The sequence below is a fragment of the Bombus vancouverensis genome, chromosome 17 (assembly GCF_051014615.1).
Source record: "Bombus vancouverensis nearcticus chromosome 17, iyBomVanc1_principal, whole genome shotgun sequence".
Classification (NCBI taxonomy): domain Eukaryota; kingdom Metazoa; phylum Arthropoda; class Insecta; order Hymenoptera; family Apidae; genus Bombus; species Bombus vancouverensis.
Genome location: NC_134927.1, coordinates 5482963 through 5509743, shown reverse-complemented (window position 1 = coordinate 5509743; position 26781 = coordinate 5482963). Strand labels below are relative to the sequence as shown.

General features: G+C 38.8%; 1 protein-coding gene and 1 non-coding gene across 2 annotated transcripts in view; one reads left to right on the top strand and one right to left on the bottom strand.

The window, feature by feature from the left end:
• Positions 1-26781, bottom strand: part of Nrx-1 (neurexin 1) — a 600022-nt gene that overhangs the window by 116064 nt on the left and 457177 nt on the right. Inside the window, exons 15-17 of the mRNA XM_033349833.2 lie at positions 24527-24670; positions 23678-23895; positions 7993-8101 (exon numbers count right to left, since the gene is read on the bottom strand). Coding sequence (XP_033205724.2) covers positions 7993-8101; positions 23678-23895; positions 24527-24670 — 471 coding nt within the window. The remainder of the gene's footprint in view (positions 1-7992; positions 8102-23677; positions 23896-24526; positions 24671-26781) is intronic.
• TRNAS-CGA (transfer RNA serine (anticodon CGA)) lies at positions 26516-26597 on the top strand. The gene has a single exon. It is a non-coding gene; the product is annotated as a tRNA-Ser (tRNA).

Sequence of the window (26781 nt, the reverse complement as noted above, 5' to 3'; positions counted from 1 at the left end):
CGGGCTTCAACGTGGAATTCCTGCTGGAATTGCTTGCGCTCGCCTCGGCTGTTGCTTCGATATTTATGCTAAATAGGGATTTCCTATCTAAATACGATATTGTAGCACGGGCCAGTGTCGCAGAGGAAACAACGCGCCGTGCAATCGCCATGTTCTTCGGCTGCTGCATTTTCGCATTAAAAGCACAACTAGATCACTGCCACTACTTCTTATCCAATTTTATTAGTCGTCTCGTATGGTTTCCCGATTTTTACCGATGTTATCCACCTGACATTCTGATGATTTCGTTGAAACAAAAATCTAATTATCGAACTGACAAACCAAAGTGTGTAGCGGACTACAATGCTTTTCGTAAAGAATACATAGCCCACGGTGTGCTTCTTCGTAAAAAGTGAGCAGTTCTCAAAGGGTTGAAATACAGTCAACTCAATGGACTTGCAAAAATCAAGTTCATTCTAAACGTTAGAACTTTCCAATTTTTCGTGCGTGTACTTGAAAAATAGCTCCGATCTCGGCTAATCGAGTTTTCACGGCAATAATATGCTCACAGAATATTTCCAATCGGCCTTTAAGTTTATTAAAAAATACTATTGACATGTTTAATTACGTTTTTCTTTCCAAGTAACAATTATGAAGGGAGTTGCGTTTGCATTTTCATTCTGAAGATTACGCCGAAGCACCGAGTTTGTTCGTTTCAGAAAAATCAATCCAAGTACCTTGAACGTGTTCGTTTGAACGTCAAAGTGAGTTAGTACGAACGCGTCTTTTCTTCTGATCTGACTCGGTGAATATTACCATCTTCTACCGTGTGTAGCATAATTTTCGTTAAGACAGAATTTGAAAGTGGATAAGTTTCTGTATCGTCGTTCGTAGAAAATACTTTGACAAATTGCACAGTGTTTTTATTTTTCTTTTTCTTTTTTTTTTTTTTTTTTTTTTTTGGAAATTTTGCTCGTGACAGCTGGAAGAATATTTGGAGAAATTTTTGGCGACAAACGCGACTCGTTTCAACAAATTCTGTTTCTGACAGAGCAATAACAGTTTTACAAATTTCACCGTGTCACCGGAGAAAACGTACTTCCTACTTCCGCGAAACAGAGTAATATCGCGGGTAATTCTATCACGAAGAAACCCGCGAATATCTTTCAGAAATATTCCGGCCGTTGCAAATTTCTTTCGCCGGACAACATTTTGTACGTTGGATCGCGTCGCACGTTAAAATCCACGTCAAATGTTACGTGAAACGTAAAAGTACTTTACCGCAAACGAAGCTCGGTAACTGCAGCCTCGAGCGAACAGGCGAAATCTTTCAGCTACACAGCTTCCCCACTTATCGAAATTTCCCAGTAAATGAGGTCTAACGAAGGAAAATTCGACGAAGCTTCGTACGAATTACCTTTACCTTTTCACAAAATCTTGCTATTTCAAGCTTCCTCTTGCAACTTATTTCACTCGACGTACGTCAATGCGAAAGTTATGCGTTTCAGCGACGAAGAATTAGCTTGCACGGATATGCACGTGGTCGAGAGACGAAGAAACTGGAATATAATTTGCCTCTTTTCATGATTTTCCAGACAAACGTAATGTAGTATCGTGGACGAGGGGCCTGGGGGGTGTCGGGCGAATTATAAACATGCGGTTGCGGAACATGTGCGTGATGGGGCTAAGCGAAAAGACAAGAGCTTGCTACGGGACAAAAACGAATCAGAACGAATCAGACGAAGCAGTCAGTGAGAGTTGAGAAGCCAGAGAGTGCGAAGTGACGAGAATTGCAAATTAACTATCTAATTGTTACGTTGGTCGACTCTCTACCTAAACCAGGCCACACACCGCCGGCAAGATGGTAGTCGGGTGTCTTCAGATCCTTACTGCGTACCCTCGATAGTCTCAAGTACCCTCCATAAATCTCAGGAACTTTCTAGTCAAGGTCCTTCAGACCGAACAAATATTCTTTCACTGAATTGTTTTCTAAAGTTTATCGTCCACCGCGGGTTGACGCGGGAAAGTTGCCTTTTCTCACGTACGAGGCCTCTCACTAGCAACTTTATCTCGAGGGCGGTTAGCATCCTTCCTCGCCCACCACCATAGCAAATAAGCAATTAACAACGAAGCCTATTTCCCTCGCTCTCCTAGCCAAAATTGTCATCGACAAATTCGATGGTCCCGTGCGCTGGACACACCCATCCTCGGCTTTCCTCCGCCACAGCATCGTCACCGAACTTGGCTGATTTTCCATCTTTCAAACAGTCGACATCCCTTGACCGGGTTTCCACTCTTAGATCAGTCACTTACTTAACTTACACACGCGCACCAGCGTAGCTATCTTCTTTACAGAGTTGTTGGAATAAACTGTGATTTAGAACTTGTTATGTCAGCGTCATATTTAATTGAACTACCTCTATTATCCTAATCGAAATAGAAATCGATCATTTCGTGGTGTCGATTATCTAATCGTAAAGGGATTTTACGACTCCCGTTGACGTGTTTCCTTCGCGAGTGGTCGAAACGCTAGTTGTCTTAATTATAATACGTTATTGTGATTAGTTCGCGTTAAATAACCATAGTTACCAGCTTAACTAACATTTGTTTAATCCATTTATTGTAAACGTAAATTGCAGTAAAGATCCTACAGTAACAACTGGAAGAAAGAAGACAATATCCAACGATTGATGAAAGTTGGTCTCGTAGAGGGCTGGCTGTTAGAAATTCCAGTTACAATGTGGCAAATAATTCGAGTTAAAGTAAGTTTTATTTCGACTTGTACAGTTTTCCGCGGAAGGTCTACGAAGAAGATCGTAGTTTCACAGAATCCGAGTGTACCTGGTACCTTAAACTGATATCGCAGCAGATATTATTGATAATTATCAATTAAACTCTAGAATTTTAATAAACTTGAAAAGTTTCCTGCAAAATCGATATGATTTATAATAAAAATACAAAGATCTAATTATTGTAATCAAAGATTTCCCACCGAGCGGCGGTTCCATTCGCTGTGAATTACGAACTGACAGTATCCTGGTAACAAAACTTTCCTGCTGCAGTGTTTTAACAACGTACGATAGATTTTCATGCAAAGGAATTGGCGACGCAAAGTTGCGCCATATCCGGAAAAAAGTCGCGACATTGGCCGTACGTATAAACCTTGTTCGACGAAAATTCATTGAGATTCGACGTTTTGGCAAAATGTTTGCCGGCGATATGAGGCAAAACGGGCAAACGTTGAAACGAACTCGAACGTTCGAATGGTCGGAAAGCGGAAAAACCTGCGTTTCAAGTAGCGAACGGAACGAGGACGCGCGCGTTGGCTGCAGTTTCGCAACTGTCGTTACAAAGCGTATCGATGCAAATGAAACGACACGACGTTAGAAACGTGGAGCGTAGGGTAAGGAGCGTAGCAGGGCAGAGTAAATTGTGTGCCTGTGCCAGATGTAAAACGGTTGATTGCCTTGCAAACGTTGCGTTCCCGACGACGATTCTACACAGAGCAGGTAAATGGTAACAGCGTAGGAGAGTTGTAGCCGAGTGCCTATCGCTGCCAATGAGAGACAATCGGATTTAGGTTCGGGGCGATAAAGAACGCGCGATAGATTGGAACGCAGTGCTAACTGTTACGAGCTAGTTAGTCCGCGGTGTTGGGACGCGTTTGACGATCGTAAAAGTATCGATACGCTTTGTCGTTTGTTCGTAAAAAGGGAAATTGCTTCCTTAATCGATGCGACAACTTTCGTTGTTTGTACCGTTGTTTCGTACGCTGCCTTTAATCCTTTTATCGCGACGTGTTTCAAGTTGTTCCTACAGTTGTTTCATTCCGGCTATTCCAAGTTACCGATGTACAGGCTGTACATAAAACGAAACGATTTTTCCCATCGTTTTTCGACTAGTTTTTCGCAACTCGAATATTTATACATTTTTGTATTTAACATTGTTACGATAATTAAATATTACAGGACTCGTTAAGGGAAGAAAATTCTTGTCACAAGACAGGAGAAATATTTACAAAATTATCACAATTAAATTATTTACAAATTTTCGACCGTCTCTGTCGAATCGAAAAATATAGAGAAATTTTATGGGTCTTTAAGCTATTTAGGTTTCAGCTTGCTATTTGAAAAAAGATTTTTGCACCGATACAATAATTGTTTATAAATAGTTCAATTCTGTGATGATAGTTCTAGACACAACAATGTACTAATGACACGTGTTAGAAGATCAAAGTCATTAACGATGATAGATAATCGTGTTTCCTTTAATCGCTTAAAGATTACTGCATAGAAATAATTTGCTGTTTATATACAGGGTGTAAATAAAATTTTTTTTAATCTTTCTTTTTTCGAAAATTCAAAGTGGATTTTCTCGAAAACAAAGCCTCGAACGAAAAATTGTTATTCTATATTTTCGACTTCTTTTTTCGCGTAGAATCACCCCCTTTCCGCTTGTACCGCCAGTTACCAACCACCCTGTATATAAATTTCTTTTCTATCGTTGCAAGGTTTCTATGGGAAACCGAACGCCATAGCGAAAGAGGAAAATTTGAGAATATTGTTTGAGCGATTGCTGGCGGATTGCTTGAACGACGAACGATAGTGACTGAGATACTTTTGATATCACAGTTCGTTGTAGGCGAAGAGATCTGTCGTTTTCGAAAGAGCTTGTCTTCAGGGTTCAAGCTTTCGCGAAATCCAAACGACCGGAAATACGATGTTGCCCTGAAAACGCGACCACTCGTTTAAAAACGACGCAGAAAGAAAAAGAGCATTGGCGGCCGGCGAAAAAAGAGGCAAAATGTTGGAAATGAATATTACATAAACCTGGGATCCAATTTTCTGCTCTCAACGGAAGCTTACGTCACCGCGAGGCATCCAATAAAAAATGAACGACGCTCGGTTGAAAACGAAAAACCTGGCCAAAAGCTATCTGCGTGTAACTCGCCATTGACGTTCCAACAAAAGCAAAAATATCATCGTGACTTTTTAACGCGATTACAGCTCGCAGGTACGCCGAAGGCGTCTCGCTTCCAACAACTTTCCAAAATATCTCGCTCGCCGGCCAAATTACGCGTCTCACACGGCGCACAGTAACGAAATGCTTGATCGCAGTTCAAACGTAATTGTCAGCACTGACAAACTACGTGGTAGAACGTGTCACGTTGTTTGTACGATTCTCCCTTCCATTTCCCACTACGATTTTTTTTCCTTAATTTTTGACACACCTTGGAAAAATATTATTTACGGTATTTCTCACGTGCAATATTTTCAAATATTGTTGCACCTGTACGATAACGCGTTATGCAAACCTCAAACTGCTACACAGCATCGTCTCTCTACCGATTGGAAAAACGTCTGTACTTTAGAAACGAAAATTGACAAAACCAATTCGAGTTCAAAAGTAATTTGAAAATTCACGAATTAAGTTACGACATTCCAATCGATCTTCGCGAACGTAGCTATTGTACAGTTTATTTTCAGCGTTTCAACGCTAAGGGAATTCGACTAATGAAATTAGCGTTGTCCACGAGATCGACGCGAATGCAGTTAAAACGTCATCGACTGAGCAAAGACACCTCGTCTTTGACATTCTACAAAAATCGTTGCTCTAGTTGCGACCAGTGGCTCTCTTCTGGCCGCTGGAAAATCGCCTCTGCAGTTGGCTTTCCAAAAAATATCGATTTACAACGTACCGACTGATAGACGTGCGCGTAGGAAAAAGCGATAAAACCGATCCGGATAGAAATATTTTCTCTATTCGAGCTGGCTCGTTGCAGACGACCGAGTTCGAATTTGAACACGGCAACCCCTTTTTGTATTTGTTCCTTGAAAAGCGCCAACGAGATCACCGATGTGTGACTAAATACCTCGCACGAAAATCCAAAAAGGGATTGGTATAATAGCGCGATGAACAAGGATGATCTGAATTCACAGCGTTCTCGTTACTCTCGTTGTGGTCTATGCAGGTGGCTTAGTCGGAAATTCGTCGAGTTTCCAAGATGATTCGGTCTGGCGCATAGGCTTTCAATTTTCTACCTGTCTGTATTTTTTTTTTTTTTTTTTTTTTTTTTGATAAGAGCCTTTTTGAATTCAGATATCTCACTTCGTTCGTGCGTGAGATGGTTTGAACGCTGTATTGTGAACTATCGCGGTCCAGATTTCTATCTACAGTGAATTGCGATAATATTGCAACTGTGCGATACGCGCGTTTGCTTGAAATCGCGTTGACGAATCGATGTATCGAACGTTAATGCAGTGTCGTTGTCAATCGTACGGAAATATCGCGCAGAAGATAATAAGGTAGAAAAGTTTGCGTAACTGAGGCGAAGAGAGGGATCTTCTTGCAAAGTATCACGCTTTTCAGACTCTTGTTCATTCAGTGTCTTCCTGAAACTTGTTTCTAAATTTTTAACAATTTTGCAGATTGAAAGGCTACACTGGCAAGTAGGAAGATTAATTGAGTTAAGAACAATTTTGAGACAAGCAAAATGAAAATGCGTATATTCTATCCACCTGTTTCCGTTAACAACAATTTTAGAATTGCAGTGGCGCGAGCCTATTAAACGCACAAGCGTCAGAAAGCTCAATAATCGAAGCACTTGATCGATCAAAAGTTTCTTTCAAATAGAATGGCTTCTTTCATATCAAAAGTAAAATATGGGTTGGCAACTAAGTGGTTGCGGACCGTGTCATTAATTGGTAATGGCAAAATCCGCAGTCACTTAGTTGCCAACCCAATATATTGGCTGCATCTTAAAAAATCATTCTCATAGAAATTCCGGAAGACTTCGAACTATAATATTTATAAGAAACGTAGGCGATATACGAAAGCGTAATTGCATTGACGAATCGACAATTACTATCGTTATTTAATTATACTTTTTTATTTCTACAACGGAAGACGCGTAAATTGGTCCAATTTAGACGAGTTTTCCGAATGAATTTTCGGCTGATAAAATTGACTATTATTTAGTCTATTTTTCTAATTAATTATTTACCTAACTATACTTTTTTATTTCTACAACGGAAGACGCGTAAATTTGTCCAATTTAGACGAGTTTTCCGAATGAATTTTCGGCTGATAGAATTGACTATTATTTAATTTATTTTCCTAATTATACTTTTTTATTTCTACAACGGAAGACGCGTAAATTGGTCCAATTTAGACGAGTTTTCCGAATGAATTTTCGGCTGATAAAATTGACTATTATTTAATCTATTTTTCTAATTAATTATTTATCTAACTATACTCTTTTATTTCTATAACGGAAGACGCGTAAATTTGTCCAATTTAGACGGGTTTTCCGAATGAATTTTCGGCTGATAGAATTGACTATTATTTAATTTATTTTCCTAATTATACTTTTTTATTTCTACAACGGAAGACGCGTAAATTTGTCCAATTTAGACGAGTTTTCCGGATGAATTTTCGGCTGATAGAATTGACTATTATTTAATTTATTTTCCTAATTATACTTTTTTATTTCTACAACGGAAGACGCGTAAATTGGCCCAATTTAGACGAGTTTTCCGCATGAATTTTCGGCTGATAGAGAGGGATCTTGCAAAGTATCGCGCTTCGTCTGACTTATCGCACTTTCTATCACTTGAATACATGAAATTCTTGCCTGTCCAGAGCCACCGGTAATTAAGTCGTGTCTCGACCGATTCTACTAGCAACTTGATGAATTCCTTGCATACTAAGATCAATTAATTCCTTGGCAGTTAATAATCTCGTACTTTGACATTAAAAAGTGCCAATTTGTACGAAGTAGAGCAATCAGTTTTGAGTGAACCCCGAGCGACTGAATTGATTTAACCCACGATTTACGTTCGAGAATTTTGGGCCGATTTACCTTTGGTCCGATCATCGTACTACGGGCTATGCCCGTGGTTGTAGGTTAAGGGGTCAACGTAAGACGATGTCGAACGATGGTTCGTACGAAATGGAAAAACGGTGTTGAATGGAAAAATAGTATTTCGCGAGAAGAGTTGTTCATCGACTTACCTCTAACAGCTGGCTCGTCGTCGATCTGGAATTTCAAGGAAGCTGCCCTCCTGGAGAACCTGAGCGTGTGCCACATATCGTCGTTCAGACCTTGTCCGGCGACGAGTGTCTGAAAATAAAGGGAAATATATGGCATTAGTGAAAAGGGAAATACACGTTTAACAGGTTTTTCTTGCTGCTTGCGACAGAGATCTGTTATTATTTTTGAACAAAGCGAGAAGCCAGGCTGGAGCTTTTAATTAAAATTGCTGTGTGCGAGCGCTTGTTGAACCTTATAACTCGTTACGTAATTAAAACATTTTTCAAATTTTTCATTCTCGCATTACATTCGTCAAAGTATTTCTCATATTTAAAGTAATTTCTCCTACTTATATTTTTTAATGCTGTTCGCATCTATAGAAGCCCACCACACGAATCGGATAACTTAATATTAAATTTGTATTATTATAATACAAGTCAACGTTACGACTAATTTGACTAATTTTATAATTACTCGAGATCGGATAAAAAGTGGCGATATTATCGTTCGCGGTGAATCAGCACGGAAGGATAATTCCAAAGCTGAATTTGTCTCGAACTTCGATCAAGCGGGTTTAATTAAATTAGGATTCCTATGAACCGTTTCGGCCAGAAACCACGTTCTACAATCAAAATCTCGCTCTCATCGTATTCAGAATTATAAGCTGGCCGCAAGCTTGCAACCTGCGTTCCATTCTTCGGCTTACGGGTCGCCTTCAAACGAAATTGATTGCGTGTTGCAGGATGAAACAGCTGGAACGCCGAGGAAATTCGCGCGATGAAAATATCTCGGGCGGGAACGTGCCGATTGAATTACACCGTGCGGATGCAATAATGGACACTTGAGCGTGAGCAATTAGCACGGTGCGATCGCCGGGCCATTAAGAAAGTATAACGAGGCTATTTTTCAAGGGTTGTTCATTAAGCCCTTAACTCTTTCCTGAGCTTAATGCTTCTCCTTGAACTTCAAGCTTCTCGTTTTCTAGTTTTCCACGCGGCGTCGCGATATGTTCGTTACGTAACAGTTGATTTCTAATTACAGCTAATTTCAGATAATTTCAGATAATTTCATCGATTGCGAAGTAATAAATTGAGGAACAGAATTTATTTATTTCGTCGAAGGGAAAGATACTAGGTTGTCCGAAAAGTGCGTTTCCTTCGCAGACACGTCTTTTGCACAAACATGAGATCTAATCTGTCCAACGTTGTGACTCTAATTCCTAATTTGATAAAATAATATAAAACGAAAGATGTGCATCCGTTGTTTCTTTATAAAACGAAAGAAACTTCCCGGGCGACCTAGTAGAAAGCCGCGGAAACGTCCACGTGGCGTTTCAGATACGTTGAGGAACGACGAGAAGCGAGTGAGACGGTGTCAAACAGACCCAACAATCTCGTTACAAATAATATCTTTATATCTTTGTCGATAGAAGGCATCGATTTATGTAGCGACAGGGTAGTTTCTGAATTGGTAGGCGCGTTTTCTGCCATATCCGGTTGTTACGGTTTGCACTGGTTTGGCAGAGTGGCACGATCACTGCGTAGGAAAATGGTCATCGGCCATCTGACGAGGCGAGCTCAATTTTTGCTCTACTTTCCAAGGAATCGAGAGCCCTGAGGCCTGCAAACGGAAAACCTGAAATTCTACTCTGTCGAGCGGAGTTCGCGATCAGCTTCCCATTACAATTACAATTCTCGAGTATACTGCAGCGAATGAACGTGTTCTAATTGCAATAAAAATTATTCTATTGCAGAATTATCGCATTATAAAAGATACTGTGACATATAAATCGATCGTATCGTGGACGATTCGTAGGAGAAATTTTCGAAGACTCAGCCGGAGCTCTGTGTATTCTCACAATTTTGCACGACAAAGGAATTACAAGCGAAGCACGTGGCAAACGTCGTGTTACTTTGAGATACGGAAAGAAGGGAAGTACTCGTCGATGGAACGACAGCGCGTGGAAATATCGCTGAGTCGATTGGCCGAAACGTGGAGTATCGTTTGGGAGTTTGCACGCACGACCGACGTATGAGGCAGTTTGAAATAATTTTCGCCCAACGACGAACGAGTCCGTCTGCGATTTATGGCAGCGGAAAGCAACGTGATCAGTGGGACGTGTGTTCGTCTCGGTCGGTCGCACTCTATGACGGAATTTCGAATTCCACTTGTGTCATAGGTGGCATTTTTCTATCGGCCGTGTGGTAGCCCGCGACACCTACAAAGCACGCAAATCGTCCTACCTTTTACCTTCACGCGCTCATCAATTAATAAACAGGAAATGACAATTAATAAATAAGAAATTGTAATTATTCATTTTATATTCGGTAGAAAAATTTCCATTCTCACGACTTATGGGGGCTGTGCTTTAGACCAGATTGTTATATTATTATCAGTATTATCGTTTTGTTTTATTAAATGCCGAAAACACGACAAGTTCGACCGCTTTTTCGTCTTTGCACTCGTCCCATTTTATGGTTTTCCGGGTAAATGGTAACTTCTTTTATTCCCAGGGATTATCGCTCTTAAATAACGTGCTGCGAGAATGTCTCATTCGCAAGGAGCTGGGAAGACGGCCATTCGTTTAGCGCGCACCGTAAACAAAATCTTACGATTCGACGAGAACGTAACGCGACAAAAATGGAATTTTCTAGAAGAAACGGACAGGAGGATTGTAAAGGGAGAGCGGCGTGGCGATTACGGCAAATCCACAGCTTTGGCTGCGTGTGTATTTTCGTTACGCCAGAGGATAGGTGAAATGTATGCACGGTCCCGTTGTTCAGAGCTCGCTCGACGATCCTCGATACGCGTACAGTTAACCATAGCGGGGTGTAGCATCGATAAACTAACAACACGGAGCCTCCTCGTTTGGTTAAACCACCATAAATCCGGCCAACTCGTCACTATCTGCTAACTGGTTTGGTCTACGCTGCCAGCCGCGATATTCATCTATCACGTGGCATCTGACACACGTTTGTCATCTGACGTCACCTTTGCACCGCCAGCTATCGCTCGTGCTCGCCTCTGTGAAATTTCACTGTTATTTTCAATCGCTGCGGCTGGCGAGCTTCCGATCGACGACAGTCACACGCTCGTCCCCAATCAAATTCATTATCATCTCCAGACGAGATTAGTATATTCTCTTCTGAGATACATAGTTTGTCGATTTTAGTCCAACAGAATCAAAAGTGATGTATTTACATATGAAAGAAGGAGAGACATATCTTGTTGAGAATTTTGCATCTTAATAAATAATGGTATAGGAACACTAAATTTACATTTAGAATTCATATTAGAATAGTTATATATTTATTTGATAAGCGATTTCAAAGATATTCATCGATACACATCTGCACGCATGACTGTTAATTGAACAGTTTATATTCATTTGATTTTCGAGACACACATACTCCCACGCACTGATATTCACATACAAGTATCACTACTACGCAGCTAACCTAGTCTAGCACATAAAATTCTACATATCTCAGTATATTTATCATAATTATTAGGTTGTTTTATTAAGCTCAGTTCTGTTAGGTTTTAGCCTTCTCGAGGAGGATTCTGGTCTTTTAACGATGAACGCGATAGCAGATGTAGGTTAATGACAGATATTAAAAAATATAACACGTTATAATAGCATGCCGTGTCGCAATTTAAGAACACGAAGTGTTAACTCACGAAGGACAGAAGAATGGTTCGTCGTAATTTCGTAATTACATCAATTTCTTTATATTTCATAAAATCGCCAGGTCTAGACGGAAGAAACAACCACGATGAAATATCAAACGAGTGTTTAGAATGCTCTTTCATAGCCACGCTCTTCGGAGCTAGAATTTCATGATGTAGGTTGATCGAATTACGCAGTACCCTGACCTTGATAACATATTCCGAGCTCCTCCTCGTTCTAATTATCTAATTGTTCTACTCTCGCCAAAGTTGCTATTAAAAAACTCTACAAATTGTCCAGCAGTTTGTCTACACGAGATAGGAATCCTGACTTGGCTCGAACGCTTCCAAGTCGAAGTGACAACTTAGGGAAGTCTGAAGCTAAGACTGACAGAAATCGTGCAGTACCCTGACCTTGATAACATACTTCGAGCTCATAGAAATCCACCAGCTCCTCCTCGTTCTAAACACCTAATTGTTCTGCTCTCATCAAAGTTGCTATTAACAACAAACAAAGTTGCTGCAATCCTGACTTGGCTCGAACGCTTCCAAGTCGAAGTGACAACTTAGGGAAAGTCTGAAGCGAAGACTGACAGAAATCGTGCAGTACCCTGACCTTGATGACATACTCCGAGCTCATAAAAATCCACCAGCTCCTCCTCGTTCTACTCTCATCAAAGTTGCTATTAAAACACTCTACAAATTGTCCAGCAGTTTGTCTACACGAGATCGGAATCCTGACTTGACTCGAACGCTTCTAAGTCGAAGTGACAACTTAGGGAAAGTCTGAAGCTAAGACCGACAGAAATCGTGCAGTACCCTGACCTTGATAACATACCCCGAGCTCATAAAAATCTGCCGACTGTTCCTTATTGCAAATATCTAATTATCTCGCTAGGAAGAAATTCCGCGAATTGCTGCAATTTGTCCTCGCAAGATCAGAATCTTCACTTGGCTGGGGGAAGAAGAAGGCGCAACTTGGCGGCGGCAGCGACGATTGGAATAACAAAAGCTTTGAAATCTGACGTCGTCAGCCAAACTGGCTGAGAAGGTTCACGGAGGCGACGTGAAAAAGCACTCTTACCAGCGAGAGCCAAGTGAAATTACATAGAAAGTCTATCAGTAGACGGATATTACGGTCCTCCCCGGGGCAACTTTATCGCCGACTCACGCTCCGATAATCGCGCGTCTCTGCCGTTACCTACGAATCAATCCGGCAATTAAGGGACGTTTTGTCGCGGTGCTCGAGCTCGATCCAGCTTTATCGAATTCATCGGCTCCGCTTGGCTCGGCGCAGGAAATCGCAGCTGCATAAAGCGTTCAATCATGCCACGCCACGCGATAGGGTTTATCGATCGTCAGACGGCCTGCGTCTTTTTACCTGTTGTTTTATCGCAAGGCTGGTGGTGCTGATTGGCTGGTAGGATCGGCGGATTATTAAAAATATCGTTGAAAATTCGACGCAGTTCTTGCTCCATAAACAATTTCGCTGGGTCAGGGTTAGGCAAGGGACAGGTTTCTTTAAAAATAGGTTCGTAACGCGAGCTTCGTACCTTTTTCCGCTGACTCTCGTTCGCTCATTATAGTTTTGACGCCTGTTAAACAGACACGCGTATTGGAATAATGGGAAATTCGCGTTGCCAATGAAGATCCGATTATCGTTGATCGCCAAGTTCTCGTAAAAGTTCTTTCCTTTTATCGTATATTTAATAATAATAATAATAATGCTCCCTTCTGTTCTATTAAGACGAAGACTACACAGCGTTTGGAAAATCGGGTTGCTGTAAAAATCGGGTTGTTATAAAAGAGATGTTTGTGAAAGAGAGACACTTTATATGGGACAAGTTAAGAAAAAAGAACAAATCGCGAAAAAGCTAGTTTCACGAAAAATAAAGAGCATGGCATTTAATCAAATTTAGTTCTTCGACTCTACGAGATCACAGACGAGAACTGCGAAATTGATGCAAGTTTTGAAGCTAATTGCAGGATATATATGGATATATGTTGTTTGCCACGGAATAAATTTAATAAATCAGTTGGCGATTCCGTTTGTGCCGTGCGATTCGACAGGTACGAAGCTGCATTTTTCTCCAAAGTACTTCTCTGAACGCGGCTTTTGATTTATAGCGTTTCATACGATGATTTGTGTTTAATTATAACGCATTGTGCACCGACAACAGGCCTTTGCCGATTGTAATTGCGATCAATCAATGAAACAGATCGCAGACGTGAACTTAATACGATTATTCAACGGTCATCGATCGCAGTTAGGATCGAACAACGATCGATCAATCAAAACTGTGACATCGAATTTTTAATAACGTCAGATTTTATTAGAATTTATTCGACGTTTCTATAGCTCATTATTCATAAACGAAGAATGAAATATTTTCGAAACGACGAAACGAAGAATTACGTTTCCTTTAGTTAGGCTTTCTATCTCGTCACTTTATGTGATTATCGCATTTTTATATCTTTTTATATCTTTACATCCTACAGCTGCTTGGTGTCGTAGAATTTCTGCAACCAATGTTCCGAATAAATATTACGTAAGTAGTTTCTGTGAATAAAAAATGAAGAAATTTCCCTTACAATTCCCTATGTATTATGTAAATTTGCTACATTTACGAAAATAATTGAATTAACAAGCTTCTTAACTCGAGAAGCTTTTGATTTACGAAGAATCAAGAAGAAAAAGCTGGATTTACTCGCCTGGAATCTTCTGTAGTCAACGCGTACGCGAATTACAACAAACCCAAACGACATCTTCCTTTGAAATAAGCTCGTACAACGAGCCGAGTGTTCTACGTGTAACGTGGAACGAAAAGCAGGTTACAATGGCAGCGGGTAGACTTCCGGTCTCTCGTTGCAGAGAAAATGAACACGGTCCGAATGGAGGAAATATCTGTGTCGAGCACCCAAGTCTTTCACGAGCTCGTGAAGCAAACGTTTCTCGCCTTATCGCGTTCATTCTTCGATTGCTTCTTCCTTCGACGATCCATCGGCGGAAAAGTTCCTCCTCCTTCTCGAGGAAAACCGGAAGAACGATCTGCGATCGTAAAGGAGAGGAAGAAAAAAGCGAGAGAGACGCGACAACTTGGCTGGCTGCGCTCTTCTCGCGAAAAGAAACAACCGTACGAGCTGAAGAGAGAAAGAGAGAAGGAGTCGTTCGTTCGCTTCTCTCCGGAAGAATTATTTCCAAGGACGACTCCGGCACATTACTTCCGGTCCGTTTGTTTTCCACGGATAAAACTCGTCGGACGTAGCCGAAAGAAAATAAATAGAGATGATGCGGAACGCGACGATCGAGAGAAATGGGGAAAAAAGTGAGGGATCGAGAGGTTGAACGAGTTGGGGGCGTAGAGGCGGAAGCGGAACCTTCCCGGAAATTGATCAGGGGATCGTAAATATTTGACGAACGGGGGCAAATTTTAATTAAAATTCGCTATTTGAATATTCAGCCGGCTACAAAGAATTTTCTCCGCGGCAAATCAGCTTACCTGATCAGCTCCGCTCTCCGTGCGCTAATTTCCACGGTATCTCTTTAGGTCAACTAATCGTATTTCCCTCCATTTTCCCCTCCGTTCCTCCCGTGTTTTCTTCCGCCTGCCGAAATTCCTGTTTCACTCGCAGCGAAAGTATTTGAACATTCCGTAGGAACATTTTATAAATAAACCGTACAGCGATTTAGAAGAATATTTCACTTACATAGGAGCTTTTTGAGAACAGAGTTAAGTTAGACAAGCTCGCGAAGGTATTTGAGACCTTGTGGAAACCTTTTGTGGATATACCGCGTGTGTTTTGAAATTTCTTATTGCAATAATATGCAGTATTATGTAATAATTAATTACTGTAATAGGTTACGTAATAACGAGGCAGAATTAATTAATTATGATTATGTTGGCAAAGTTTGGAAGGAGTTTAAAAATATCCCTGGAAGCTACGAGATATTTACTGTACAAGTATACACTTTGCAAAGATCACCAAAGTATTTGTACGACCAATTAATTATTCGCTGCATTGGTAAGCCTCGTATAACAACTTTTTGATAAACGTACATTTGCAATAAATTGTTTGTGACTTTGATATGCGTATTCAGATCGGTTAAAAATTTTAGAGTTTCAAAAAGCTTCGTATAACGCGCATAATATATTCATAAAAATTTTCCGTGGCAAATGTGCAAATATTTTCGCGAGTCATTGGAATCGATTTTCCACGACCAACAAGGCGAGATGCAAATTTTAGGAGAAGAGTATGTTAGGTTGATGCTGATTGCAGGACCGCAAATATTCCAGGGATCGAGGTAAAACTTAATTAGAATATCTTAATGAAAACTTTGGGATTATTTGTCTTCGACGAGTTTTTCAGAAATTTTATGAGAAACCTCGCGATTATTTTCGCACGCAGAGAATTTTTATATCCAATCAAGATATGTAAAATACGATGGGATATTTTTTGCCACCAAGTCTTTAGTTCTCCATAACGAAAATATCGTGGAAAAACATATCATCAAACTGGTTTTTCGCCATAAAATTTTACACGTTGTTCTGCTGAAAAGACTTTAGGCCAAGTAAAACGCTATTATCGGCCATGAAAATTCTAGATAAGATTTCATTCATCCAACAACGTCCGATAGAACTGGTTTTAACTTAAACTTCGTGCTCTCTACTCAACAGCTTATAAGTTTAAAATTCGTCCGATATTTCTTGCACATTAACTAATGAATTTTGAAATTGCGTTTCCAAGTTTCCTACGTCGATTTAAAATAAGAAAACTGCCTTCCATAGCTGCACTTTTCACAAGCTACGAATATGTTAACAGTTCACTTCATCTAAATTTCCTATAGAACAACCACTGCTATGATACGACAGAAAAGAAAAAGAGACAAAACTGACATGTTAAATGTATTTATGATGGTCCGGGTTACTGAAACGAACCTACCTTATATTAAATACCAATGAAAATCATAGTGATCTGTATATTATCTAGATAATGGGCCCTCGTAATTAGCTTGAATAACTGTACGTGCATATATCACCTGTGACACGTGTATACACGTGCATACGCGTGTAACGCAGATAATGGAGTTCTGCCGGTGATTCCATCTGCTTGCAGCACTAACTTGTTCATATTGTTTCCATCATTTATTCGACATTCACTGGCATCTCTATTCACAGTGTTTCGATTCTCGATTTGTGCAAATTGCACGCAAATACATTTCCGCGTACGTCCGATCGCCTCATTGAATCTCGCTTTATTTGCTTCCACGGTAAATCTTGTTTTCTAATCTACTGTCTGATACTTAAAAATCATAAAATATTTGACAAATGAAAGGGAAAACCATCTTTGTATTCGTATCTCCCTTTCATCTTCATTCAATTTAGACGATCAATTTTGATATCAATTTCAGATACTGTGATTTAAAACGCGAATTTTTTGAAACAAAATACTCATCGTATCCAGAGTTTTGTAGAAGAGTATTGTAGAAGAATTGTTAATTTAATTATTTGATAATTGTAATTAGTTAAACCTAGCAATTATGGGAAAAGCTGCGTTTACAGAACCGGTTAATTTTTACTATTGTTCTATTATTAAGCTTCATTTTGTTATTTAATTTTCTCTATTTAATCCTTTAATTTAATTTCTGATAATATCCTAATCGTATCGAGCAGATTTATGCGAGAAGCATCGAGATTTCACGAAAGTGACATAAGCAGAGAATTTTACAAATACGAACTTCCTATCACACTGAAAATTTCCAAAGAATTTGCAAACGTTTGCAAGCAAATATAGTCTACATATTACATATACTACTCTATTTTTTAAAAATATATTTTTCAGAAAATCGCACAGCTCGCCTTACGGTTTTATCGAGTGGAATTTCTAAACGCAGTATCATTTTTTTTTAAGCTTTTCGTCTACTTTTCATCATCTAAATTACGAATATTCTCCGATCTATAGCATTGCATATCTACGCAACGAGTAATTTTGCAATCGCGATGCTTCCACTTGGTCGAAAAATAAATCGCTGGCCGACCTCGAGGTCAGATCGCCGATTCTTTTATCGATCGATGCTTAATGCAAATTCGTCAACTTTCAACCTCTCCCCTATCGCATAGCTCGTCCTACTTTCATCTATAGTTTAACCAACAAGCAAGAAATACCATTTTAACTATAGAATAAAAGTTATATAATTATAATGAAACTTTTTCAGCGAGAAAAAAGAAGTTTCCACCATACAGGAGAAAAAATACACAGTGGCGAACGGAGGAAAATTTAAAATTCATACTCGTATATAATAACTGCACTAAATTAATCCTAACTTTTTAACTGAACAGTTTTTACCATATTGATAACAGGTATCCATATGCTTTTGTCAATTATAACTATATTTTCTACGATTATAGCCTTTTAATGATTCAATTGTTTTTGCCAATTACAATTCATCTTCTAACGTTATAATTTGAATAATAAAGTTTTAATAGCTCAACTATTTTTGTCAATCGAACAAATCGATGCTTGTAAAGTTTTAATAATTTAATTCTTAAGTTAATTATACTGGTTTCCCTTCTTATTTTCTGCTTATCCATTGCAATCTCATTCAACGATGGGAACTTCATTTCTTATGGTATTTTGCAGACGAAAAATGAAGAATTTATTACGTAATAATATTAGTTTCTGTTTTCACAATGTAGACATTTCTGTCGTCTAAAATTGCTCAACAATTTTACCTACAGTTATCTTCTATTAATTTCCGAATCTTTCACTTTCATTTACATTCTACCTTTTTTCATTATGATGCAACGATAATCTTTCAACAATTCGATTTTCAACAATTTCAAATAAACAAATTGAAATTCTCCATCGACATTTTTCCTTTTCTTTTAACCTTCTTCCTTTCAATTTCCTTTTATCTTTTATTGCTTAATACGAATATAAGGGAATACTGAGATATTTGTGATTAAAAAAATCTGTCGGTCGACGAGTTTCAATCAAGTTAAGATCAATAATTACAGACACGAGGTTCATCGAGTTCAACTTTGCAGTTTAATATATTCGTGCTGGTTATTCGAACGTTTCACCGGGTCCTTTCCCAATTTCGTTTTCCAATTTATAACCCAAGTGTGGGTAGGTAATTTCGCGCACCGTTAATTAATTCGACCCATTTAATTGCCACACAACGTTCACCCACTGACCTAATTCTCGTTTCTATCTGTTTACTAGTCGGACAGCTGCGAATCTATTTCCACATATGTGAACGCAATTCGAATGTAATACAATGTTATTTATTTAATTGATAAGATTTGCAGTGATACCATCTACACCGTCGAATTTGCATTATGTATTTTAATACATTTAATACTCTCTCTTAATGTAAATTTTTTTCTAAAAATTCTGCATAAAAGCGGAGTATATTTTACATTGGATTAATAATTTTCCTATTGCAAGAGTTCAAGCTTTGAATTTTTAAGCTCGCGGAGAACAAGCTAAGTCCATTCTTGTTAAATTTTATGAATTTTATGCTACACGAGATGCTTTATTAATTACTCTACTCACTTTGATGCAATTTTATGTTCAAAAAGAAGGATTTTAACATTACGCGAGCTGCTAAATCTGCTGAATCGAGATATCTTGTACAGCGGCAGCTATACACGTACAGTGTACAGTCAGCAAAATTAAGTTTTATTTGTCGTATATTAGACAGTTGTAGAAAAAATAATTATGTTCTATGTTTATAGTCACATTATGTTTATGTATGCAGGATAAAACAGTGAAATAACCTGCCTCTAGCACTTTGTACTTTCTCAACTTTCTTTCGCTTATGGTCGCAGTAATTTAACTTTTGAAAGCTTTCAGCAGCCAAGTCGAAATAAAAACAGAGCTCTCGTAACGCAACATAAAATATCTTATCGACGCAGTATGAAATTACTCGACCTCAAATTGTTTCTCTGTAAAACAATACGATCAGAGAATAATACGATTCATCGCCTTTTTTCCCCTTACAATCTTTAATTATTAGACGAATTTCCGTTACTTTTTGGTTCCATTCTCTTTATGAGCTACGACGTTACGTATGCAAATTTTTCTCAACACATACAGACTTGGTATATACATATAATTGTAAGAGAACTCACGCTTGGCCAGAGTAATTGAAATGTTCATTACCGTATCAATTATTCCGTTCAATTATCGAGACCGTGTAGAGGCCGAGATTGAAACATAAACGTAAATTACAGCCTCCTCTAATCGCACGCGGTTGTATTCTACAGCTTCGACTAGTTTCCACCGGGAATGGGAATGTGTGCGCTCGCAACTGTATTCCGAACTCGATTTTCACCGACGAATCCGTTCGCTAACAACATTGGGAACGTCTAACATAATATCCAAGGAGATTTGTTCAAACGGCGGCAAATTGAATGAAATTTTAATTCAAAATTACTCGCACGCCTAACTACTGTTCTTTCTATCTTCCAACGCACGGTGCCTGCTCGAAAGTTGCCAGCATTTTCTATTAGATTTTCAACGAACATTTGCTCATAATACGTGCCCTTAATATTATTTAAACAATGTAAAAATCATTGGAGAAGCTATTAACAGCTCTAAGAATTATTAACTTATTCTAAATTTTATATAATGAAGAACGTATAATGAATACGTTAAATATTAATATAATAAATTATTCCTAGGAACAGGAACATAATATTTATATACTAATTCACCTGCCTTCGACTTTTTACAACAATCTTTGCAACGCTTGTACATCAGTTGCTTGTCTGGCACTGAACATTCCAGCGCGTAACCGCATCAAACATAGTTGAAGCTGTAAAGCACACGCTGATCGAGTCGAAATAAACGCGTTTCAAACACATTGGAAATTAGTTGATCAAATTAAAGTGGAAATTATTCGTTTCGATTTCGCAATATTTCCAGGTTCAATTAGAGAACGTTCACTCTGAGAAATTGCATAAATGTTTCCACTGACTGTAATTACGTCGATGACGGTGTCTGATGTATTTTACAGCATTTTATCAGAACCTGCCGACTAAAAGTTTATTTCACGTTACCCAGCAGAAACAACTGCTTCAAACATTTATGCTATCATTTCGTTAATCATTACAATATTAATAAATTGTTGTATCTACTATCTGGCTATTTCAATTTTTCCCAAGATCATCCGCCACTCTAATCTGGTTTTTGGCCCAACAGCCGAAGAAACGCGTTCCCCTAACTCTTGGCATATTCGAAATTTCAGAGGCACTGCAATTGGAAACAACTCGCTGGTAACTTGCAAGCACGCACAGTGTTGTTTCAACGTACATAAGCTGCTCGCATTCGCGGTTCCAGTTTGCAGAAGGGCGAAACGTCTGGTGACGCGAAGCACACATTGGACTCGGGTAAAATGAAGCGAGCAGACAGCTGCATTGATTAAATAACGAACACAGAGCATGCCGACTTTCCTCCAATGGAAACTGCAACGCTCGTCGCAGTATTATGGAGAAATAAACGGCAGAACGTATGACAAGATACACCCCGATAATTATCACAGTAGTGCTACGTGTGCCTGCTTTTAAGCTTCCACTCCTGCTACCATCTTTTTATCGTTTTCTTTCTTCTTCTACGACGATACAAATGTTGTTATCTTTTTATCATTCTATGCTGAACAGCTGATATTTTCCCTCGTGATGACAAGGATTATCTTCGACATTCTTTTGTGACTTGCTTCTAACCATCCTTTATACAGTACAAGATAGATATTGGTCAGATGTCTCTTAGGACGTTATTTTCAAAAATTATCTTCAACCGATCTTCTCAATTACTCGTTGCTCTGTCGCCATCAAAGAGTTCAATGTGAAAAACGTAGAAAACAGCTCATCCTTTGTGTAATGTCCAGACGTGCAAGCATTTCTTAAACAAAATCCACAAAATCTACAAGATCCATGTAATGTGCAAAACTGCAGAAAATCTGCAGAGGTGTAGGAAATATTTAAAACAGAGTACTGGACATAATATTTGGTGAGCGAAACAAACCTGCTGCTACTTAAGTTAAGTAAAAATGTGAATTTACAAATGTAAATTCTGCCGTGAGGACCGAGGGGAAGACTCTGCGGGCGTTCTTTCGATAACAGTTTGGTCCATGGGAATCTTTTTAAACCAGAAATCAGTTTACGGGAACCTAGCATCCAGTTAGGTACAGCAAGCAAACTATTGTTTCACGATTGAATATTGTACGCACCGGTGCAACGTCTAGCGCCTTTCTCTGTTCCAGCAGCACCTTCCGCCGGAGGACTTGAAGCTCCGGGCGAGCTATGAATTATGAATACACGCGTGGCTCTATCGGCCGCGTCTATTTTCGTTCGATTTGAATTTTTACAGTCAATTTATTCCATGGCGGAAAAACCAGCCGAATGAACCGATGAATTACGATCGTGCTCGGGATGAGCAAGGTCGTTGGAATTTTCATGCGTTATCGCGCGCCACGGAACCGGCGGATTTCAATTTGCTCTGAGCACCGCCAATGCCTCGCACGTTGCTACTAAGAATCCACGATGCACACGAACGATATTTATTTTAAGAGCGAGACTGTACAGTTTCGCGATCGTCTGAGATCTCCCTTAGTCTGCGCAGTTTCCCGATCTTGTCGGCACATTTCCTAAGCTTAGAGCGGCTGTTGCAGGTGTCAGATTTCCCAGACTGTGAAATAATTGTCATATTTTGTGTCATAATTTTGTACTTAAACAGTGAACTGAACAGACCTATCATTTACCAACGCGTCGTTTCTACTTCTGATTTTAAGTTGAGCAAGCGTTCGGATGCCTCTGAGTGGCGGTGTATTGCATATAACAATAGTAATAATAGCAACAACTAATATTGTATACAATAGCAATAATAGAGAAGAAAATAAAGCGGCGTTCTCTGTTAAAACTAAGTGAACGCTCGCATACTTAGTTAACGTAACAATTTCAACACAAGGTCCAAAAGTAGCAAAGTCAAAATCTGACAACAGCAAATCCCCTTTCGTTTTTTCTTAGCCTAGCCGCGAGTCTCATAACTAATTAAATCACGGAACATCTCGTCGAAAGGCTTTTGGTTTTAGACCAGCATCCCTCCCTTAGCAAAGCTTCTTCTTTGAATATTACGCTGTTGGTGGCACTGCGGTAAGAGAAACAACTTCACCGCAAAAAGGCTGAAATGCTTTACGTAACGAAATATTCTTTTACAGCATTCTACTGTGTTATTTCTACCGGTACTACGATATTCTCGGATCTCTAACGAGACCGGCTTAAACAATACCGGCAGGCAACCAGCGCTGCAGCCACTTTTCCCCAAAAGGTAGCATTATTAACTAAGAACTTCGCAAGTATCGAGCTGGCGAAAATCTGACGAAAGTTCATCTTCTTGTTTTCTTTGTTAAGCCTCGACGTAATTTCGTCGTATCTTTTGGAGAACGAGATTTGAGACTGCGACGTTCGTCGATTCGTAAATCAAAGCTGCTGTGATAAGAAGGCAGCACGGATGATCCGAGCATGTCGATTAAAAAGCGATGGAAATCAAATCACTTTTTTCGGCAGTGCTATAAATTCGTAGTCGGTTAATGCTCGTAGTAATAAATTCAATTTTTTACCACTGGCAGTTTTGTAGCGGCAAAAACGGCGAACGTTTTGAAATTGAGAGTTGCACGGTTGATGAGCACGTTGGGATCTTTCAGCGCTGTGAGTTTCGTACGCGGTAAAAACGGAGTTTCACTCCGCTGACGATTATGTCGATTGTAAATCGGTTTATGTATATTTTTCTTTTTTTATTACAACTCTTTGATAAAGCTTCAAATATGATTTGTATGTAAAACATTACACGTTTGTACGTATATCTGGCGTATGAAGTAAACGAATTTTCTATTTCTTTTTCGATAAATGCGATTTAAATGCCACTGCCTGGTTATCGGTGCGAAGCTTTCGATTGGGAAGGAACTTGCGAAAAATTGGAAACACGTCGACTCACCTTTTCCTTGTCCCCGATGTGAATCAGCATCTTCGCTTTGCCTTCTTCCAGGAAGATTTGCAGTCGATCCGAACTGTTTTCCAAACTCGTTGCTAGCAGAAGGCCACGTGGTCTGGTGGTTTTGAAGCGAACTACAATCTCCTCGGTCTGAGTTTTCGAATCCTCTGGCATCAACGCTGTCATTTGTTGCGTCCCGTTCAGGTGCAACGTTGACGCGTCTGGATGAAAGCAGAGACAAGATCAGCTGATTTGTACGAACGTAAATGCGCTAATGATATGTTGGCTTATTCCGTAAAAGTCTTTCTTTTGCAAACAATGCATCTCTATACAATTTTATACGTCTTTATACAAACGTGTTTTTGATTAGAACAAAATAGATCATACGTAATTTAATAAAACTAATATAAAGCAAAGCGCATCTGTTATTTCCCTATAAAACGAGTTATTTCCCAAATAAAAAATAACGTAATAACATGGTGTATGTAATTTCGTTTATTTCGAACGATAAAAATCGAGGATAACGAAATAATGTGAATAAAAGTAATGGAAATAAGTGTGCTGCTATTACGCCTCTAATAATGTTGCATTAGAATGCATTATCTTATTATCTCGCAGGATTATTGCGTTACACTGGTAACCCGTTGCTCGGATAATTTAAATAACATGATTAAAACTCCATCGTCAAAATCATGATTTTCGTTAGGAACGCAATTACGCTACGTATTAACAAGTAAGCATAACTGTACGCATGTTCTCTTTACGATTACCATGCAACGTACGAAGTTTTTAAATATCGCAATATCGTACGAGGTGCACAGAGCAAGTGACGTTATAAGAAAAATTCTTTACCTTTTCCACAAGTAGGACCAGTGTATTGTGTTCCGGTACAATCGCAGTGAAACCTGTTCCAACCCTCGAGACAATGGCTACCGTGCATGCAGGGTTGTGAAGCACAGTGGGACGTTTGAGTGTGACAAGCCGGTCTGACAGCTCCTGCAAAATTGTCCAGAGAAACGAAATTACGTAGACAGTGACAATTGCTCTTGGTTCAAGTTTTCCCATCCCACTGAACACTTCACTGACACCAGTGACATCGTATACGACCAGTAACGTCGTTAGGCGAATAATTACTGTACTATTTTTGTGACTCAATAATCGGTAGACTACATCGGCGAAACATCAGGATTATACGAGGATTATAAAGATAGAAAATCATTAAAAGCGATTTTGAAATATTCGCAGTTGTATTGGGATGGCAACTAAGTGATTGCGGGTTTTGTCATTACCATCTTATGACAAAACCCGCAATCACTTAGTTTCCACGGCAGTAGACGAACAAAAGTACGTGGACAAATTAAAATAGAAATGGAAAATTTATATTACAAATATCAAATTGGACATTAGGTTCGACGAATAATTACTATAATAATTGCAATACTATTTTGTGATTTAATAATCGACAGACTACATCAGCGAAACATTGGGATTATACGAGCATTATAAAGTTCGAAAATTGTGGGAAGAAAATTATTAAAAGCGATTTTGAAATATTCGCAGTTGTATTGGGATGGCAACTAAGTGATTGCGGGTTTTGTCATTACCATCTTATGACAAAACCCGCAATCATTTAGTTTCCAAGCCAATAGACGAACAAAAGTACGTGGACAAATTAAAATAGAAATGGAGCACGACGGAATTAAATAACAAAGACTGTCGCGTTCAAAATGGAAAATTCGTATTACAAATATTAAATTGGACATTAGGTTCGACGAATAATTACTATAATAATTACTATACTATTTTTGTGATTTAATAATCGACATACTACATCAGCGAAACATTGGGATTATACGAGGATTATAAAGTTCGAAAATTGTGGGAAGAAAATGATCAAAAGCGATTTTGAGATATTCGCAGTTGTATTGGGATGGCAACTAAGTGATTGCGGATTTTGCCATTACCATCTTATGACAAAACCCGCAATCACTTAGTTTCCACGGCAGTAGGCGAACGAAAGTACGTGGACGAATTAAAATAGAAATGGAAAATTCATATTACAAACATCAAATTGGACATTAGGTTCGACGAATAATTACTATAATAATTGCTATACTATTTTTGTGATTTAATAATCGACAGACTACATCAGCGAAACATTGGGATTATACGAGCATTATAAAGTTCGAAAATTGTGGGAAGAAAATTATTAAAAGCGATTTTGAAATATTCGCAGTTGTATTGGGATGGCAACTAAGTGATTGCGGGTTTTGCCATTACCATCTTATAACAAAACCCGCAATCGCTTAGTTTCCAAGGCAGTAGGTGATCGAAAGTACGTGGACGAATTAAAATAGAAATGGAGCACGACGGGATTAAATTACACAGACGACTGTCGCGCTCAAAGTGGAAAATTCGTATTATAAATATTAAATTGGGTATTAGGTTCGAATTTGAATTTTCGTGAAATATTCACCGAGGATCAATATTACGTAAGATTAATTCTAAATGTTGGCTTGCAGCTTAAATAAATATTCAGTTTATAAATATCGAAAGACAGTATGAACGAATGTTCGTTCTACGTGTAATTAATAATCGATGACCGATTCGGATTAACCAAATCCACACAGAAGAATATTTTTCCAGATTTACACTGGTATGAAAGTGTTAAATGCTGATGAATATCGTTGAACAAAGTAACATTATGTATATTAGTGCAAATAGTGAATATATTTTTTAATTAATAAAATATGTAAAAACTAACATTTACGTAAAGAACAGAATTAGTGAACGTGTCGGAATACTGGGTAAATAACGAAAGAGAGTATTGGTTGAACAGATGCTGTGGTGTCCGAGTGGTTAAGGAGTCAGACTCGAAATCTGATGGGCTATGCCCGCACAGGTTCGAATCCTGTCCGCAGCGAAAACTTTTTTTACCATTAAAAATACATTTTTTTTCTTCCGATTTTTTATCTTCTTACTTTTCAACCATATTTAGCAACAATAAATAAAATATTTAACAATTAATATCGTTGTTTTTATTTCTTCTACCTTACTACTGTTCAATGCTTTGTCGTGTTTCATTTTGTTTTTCTTAAAAAAGGGAG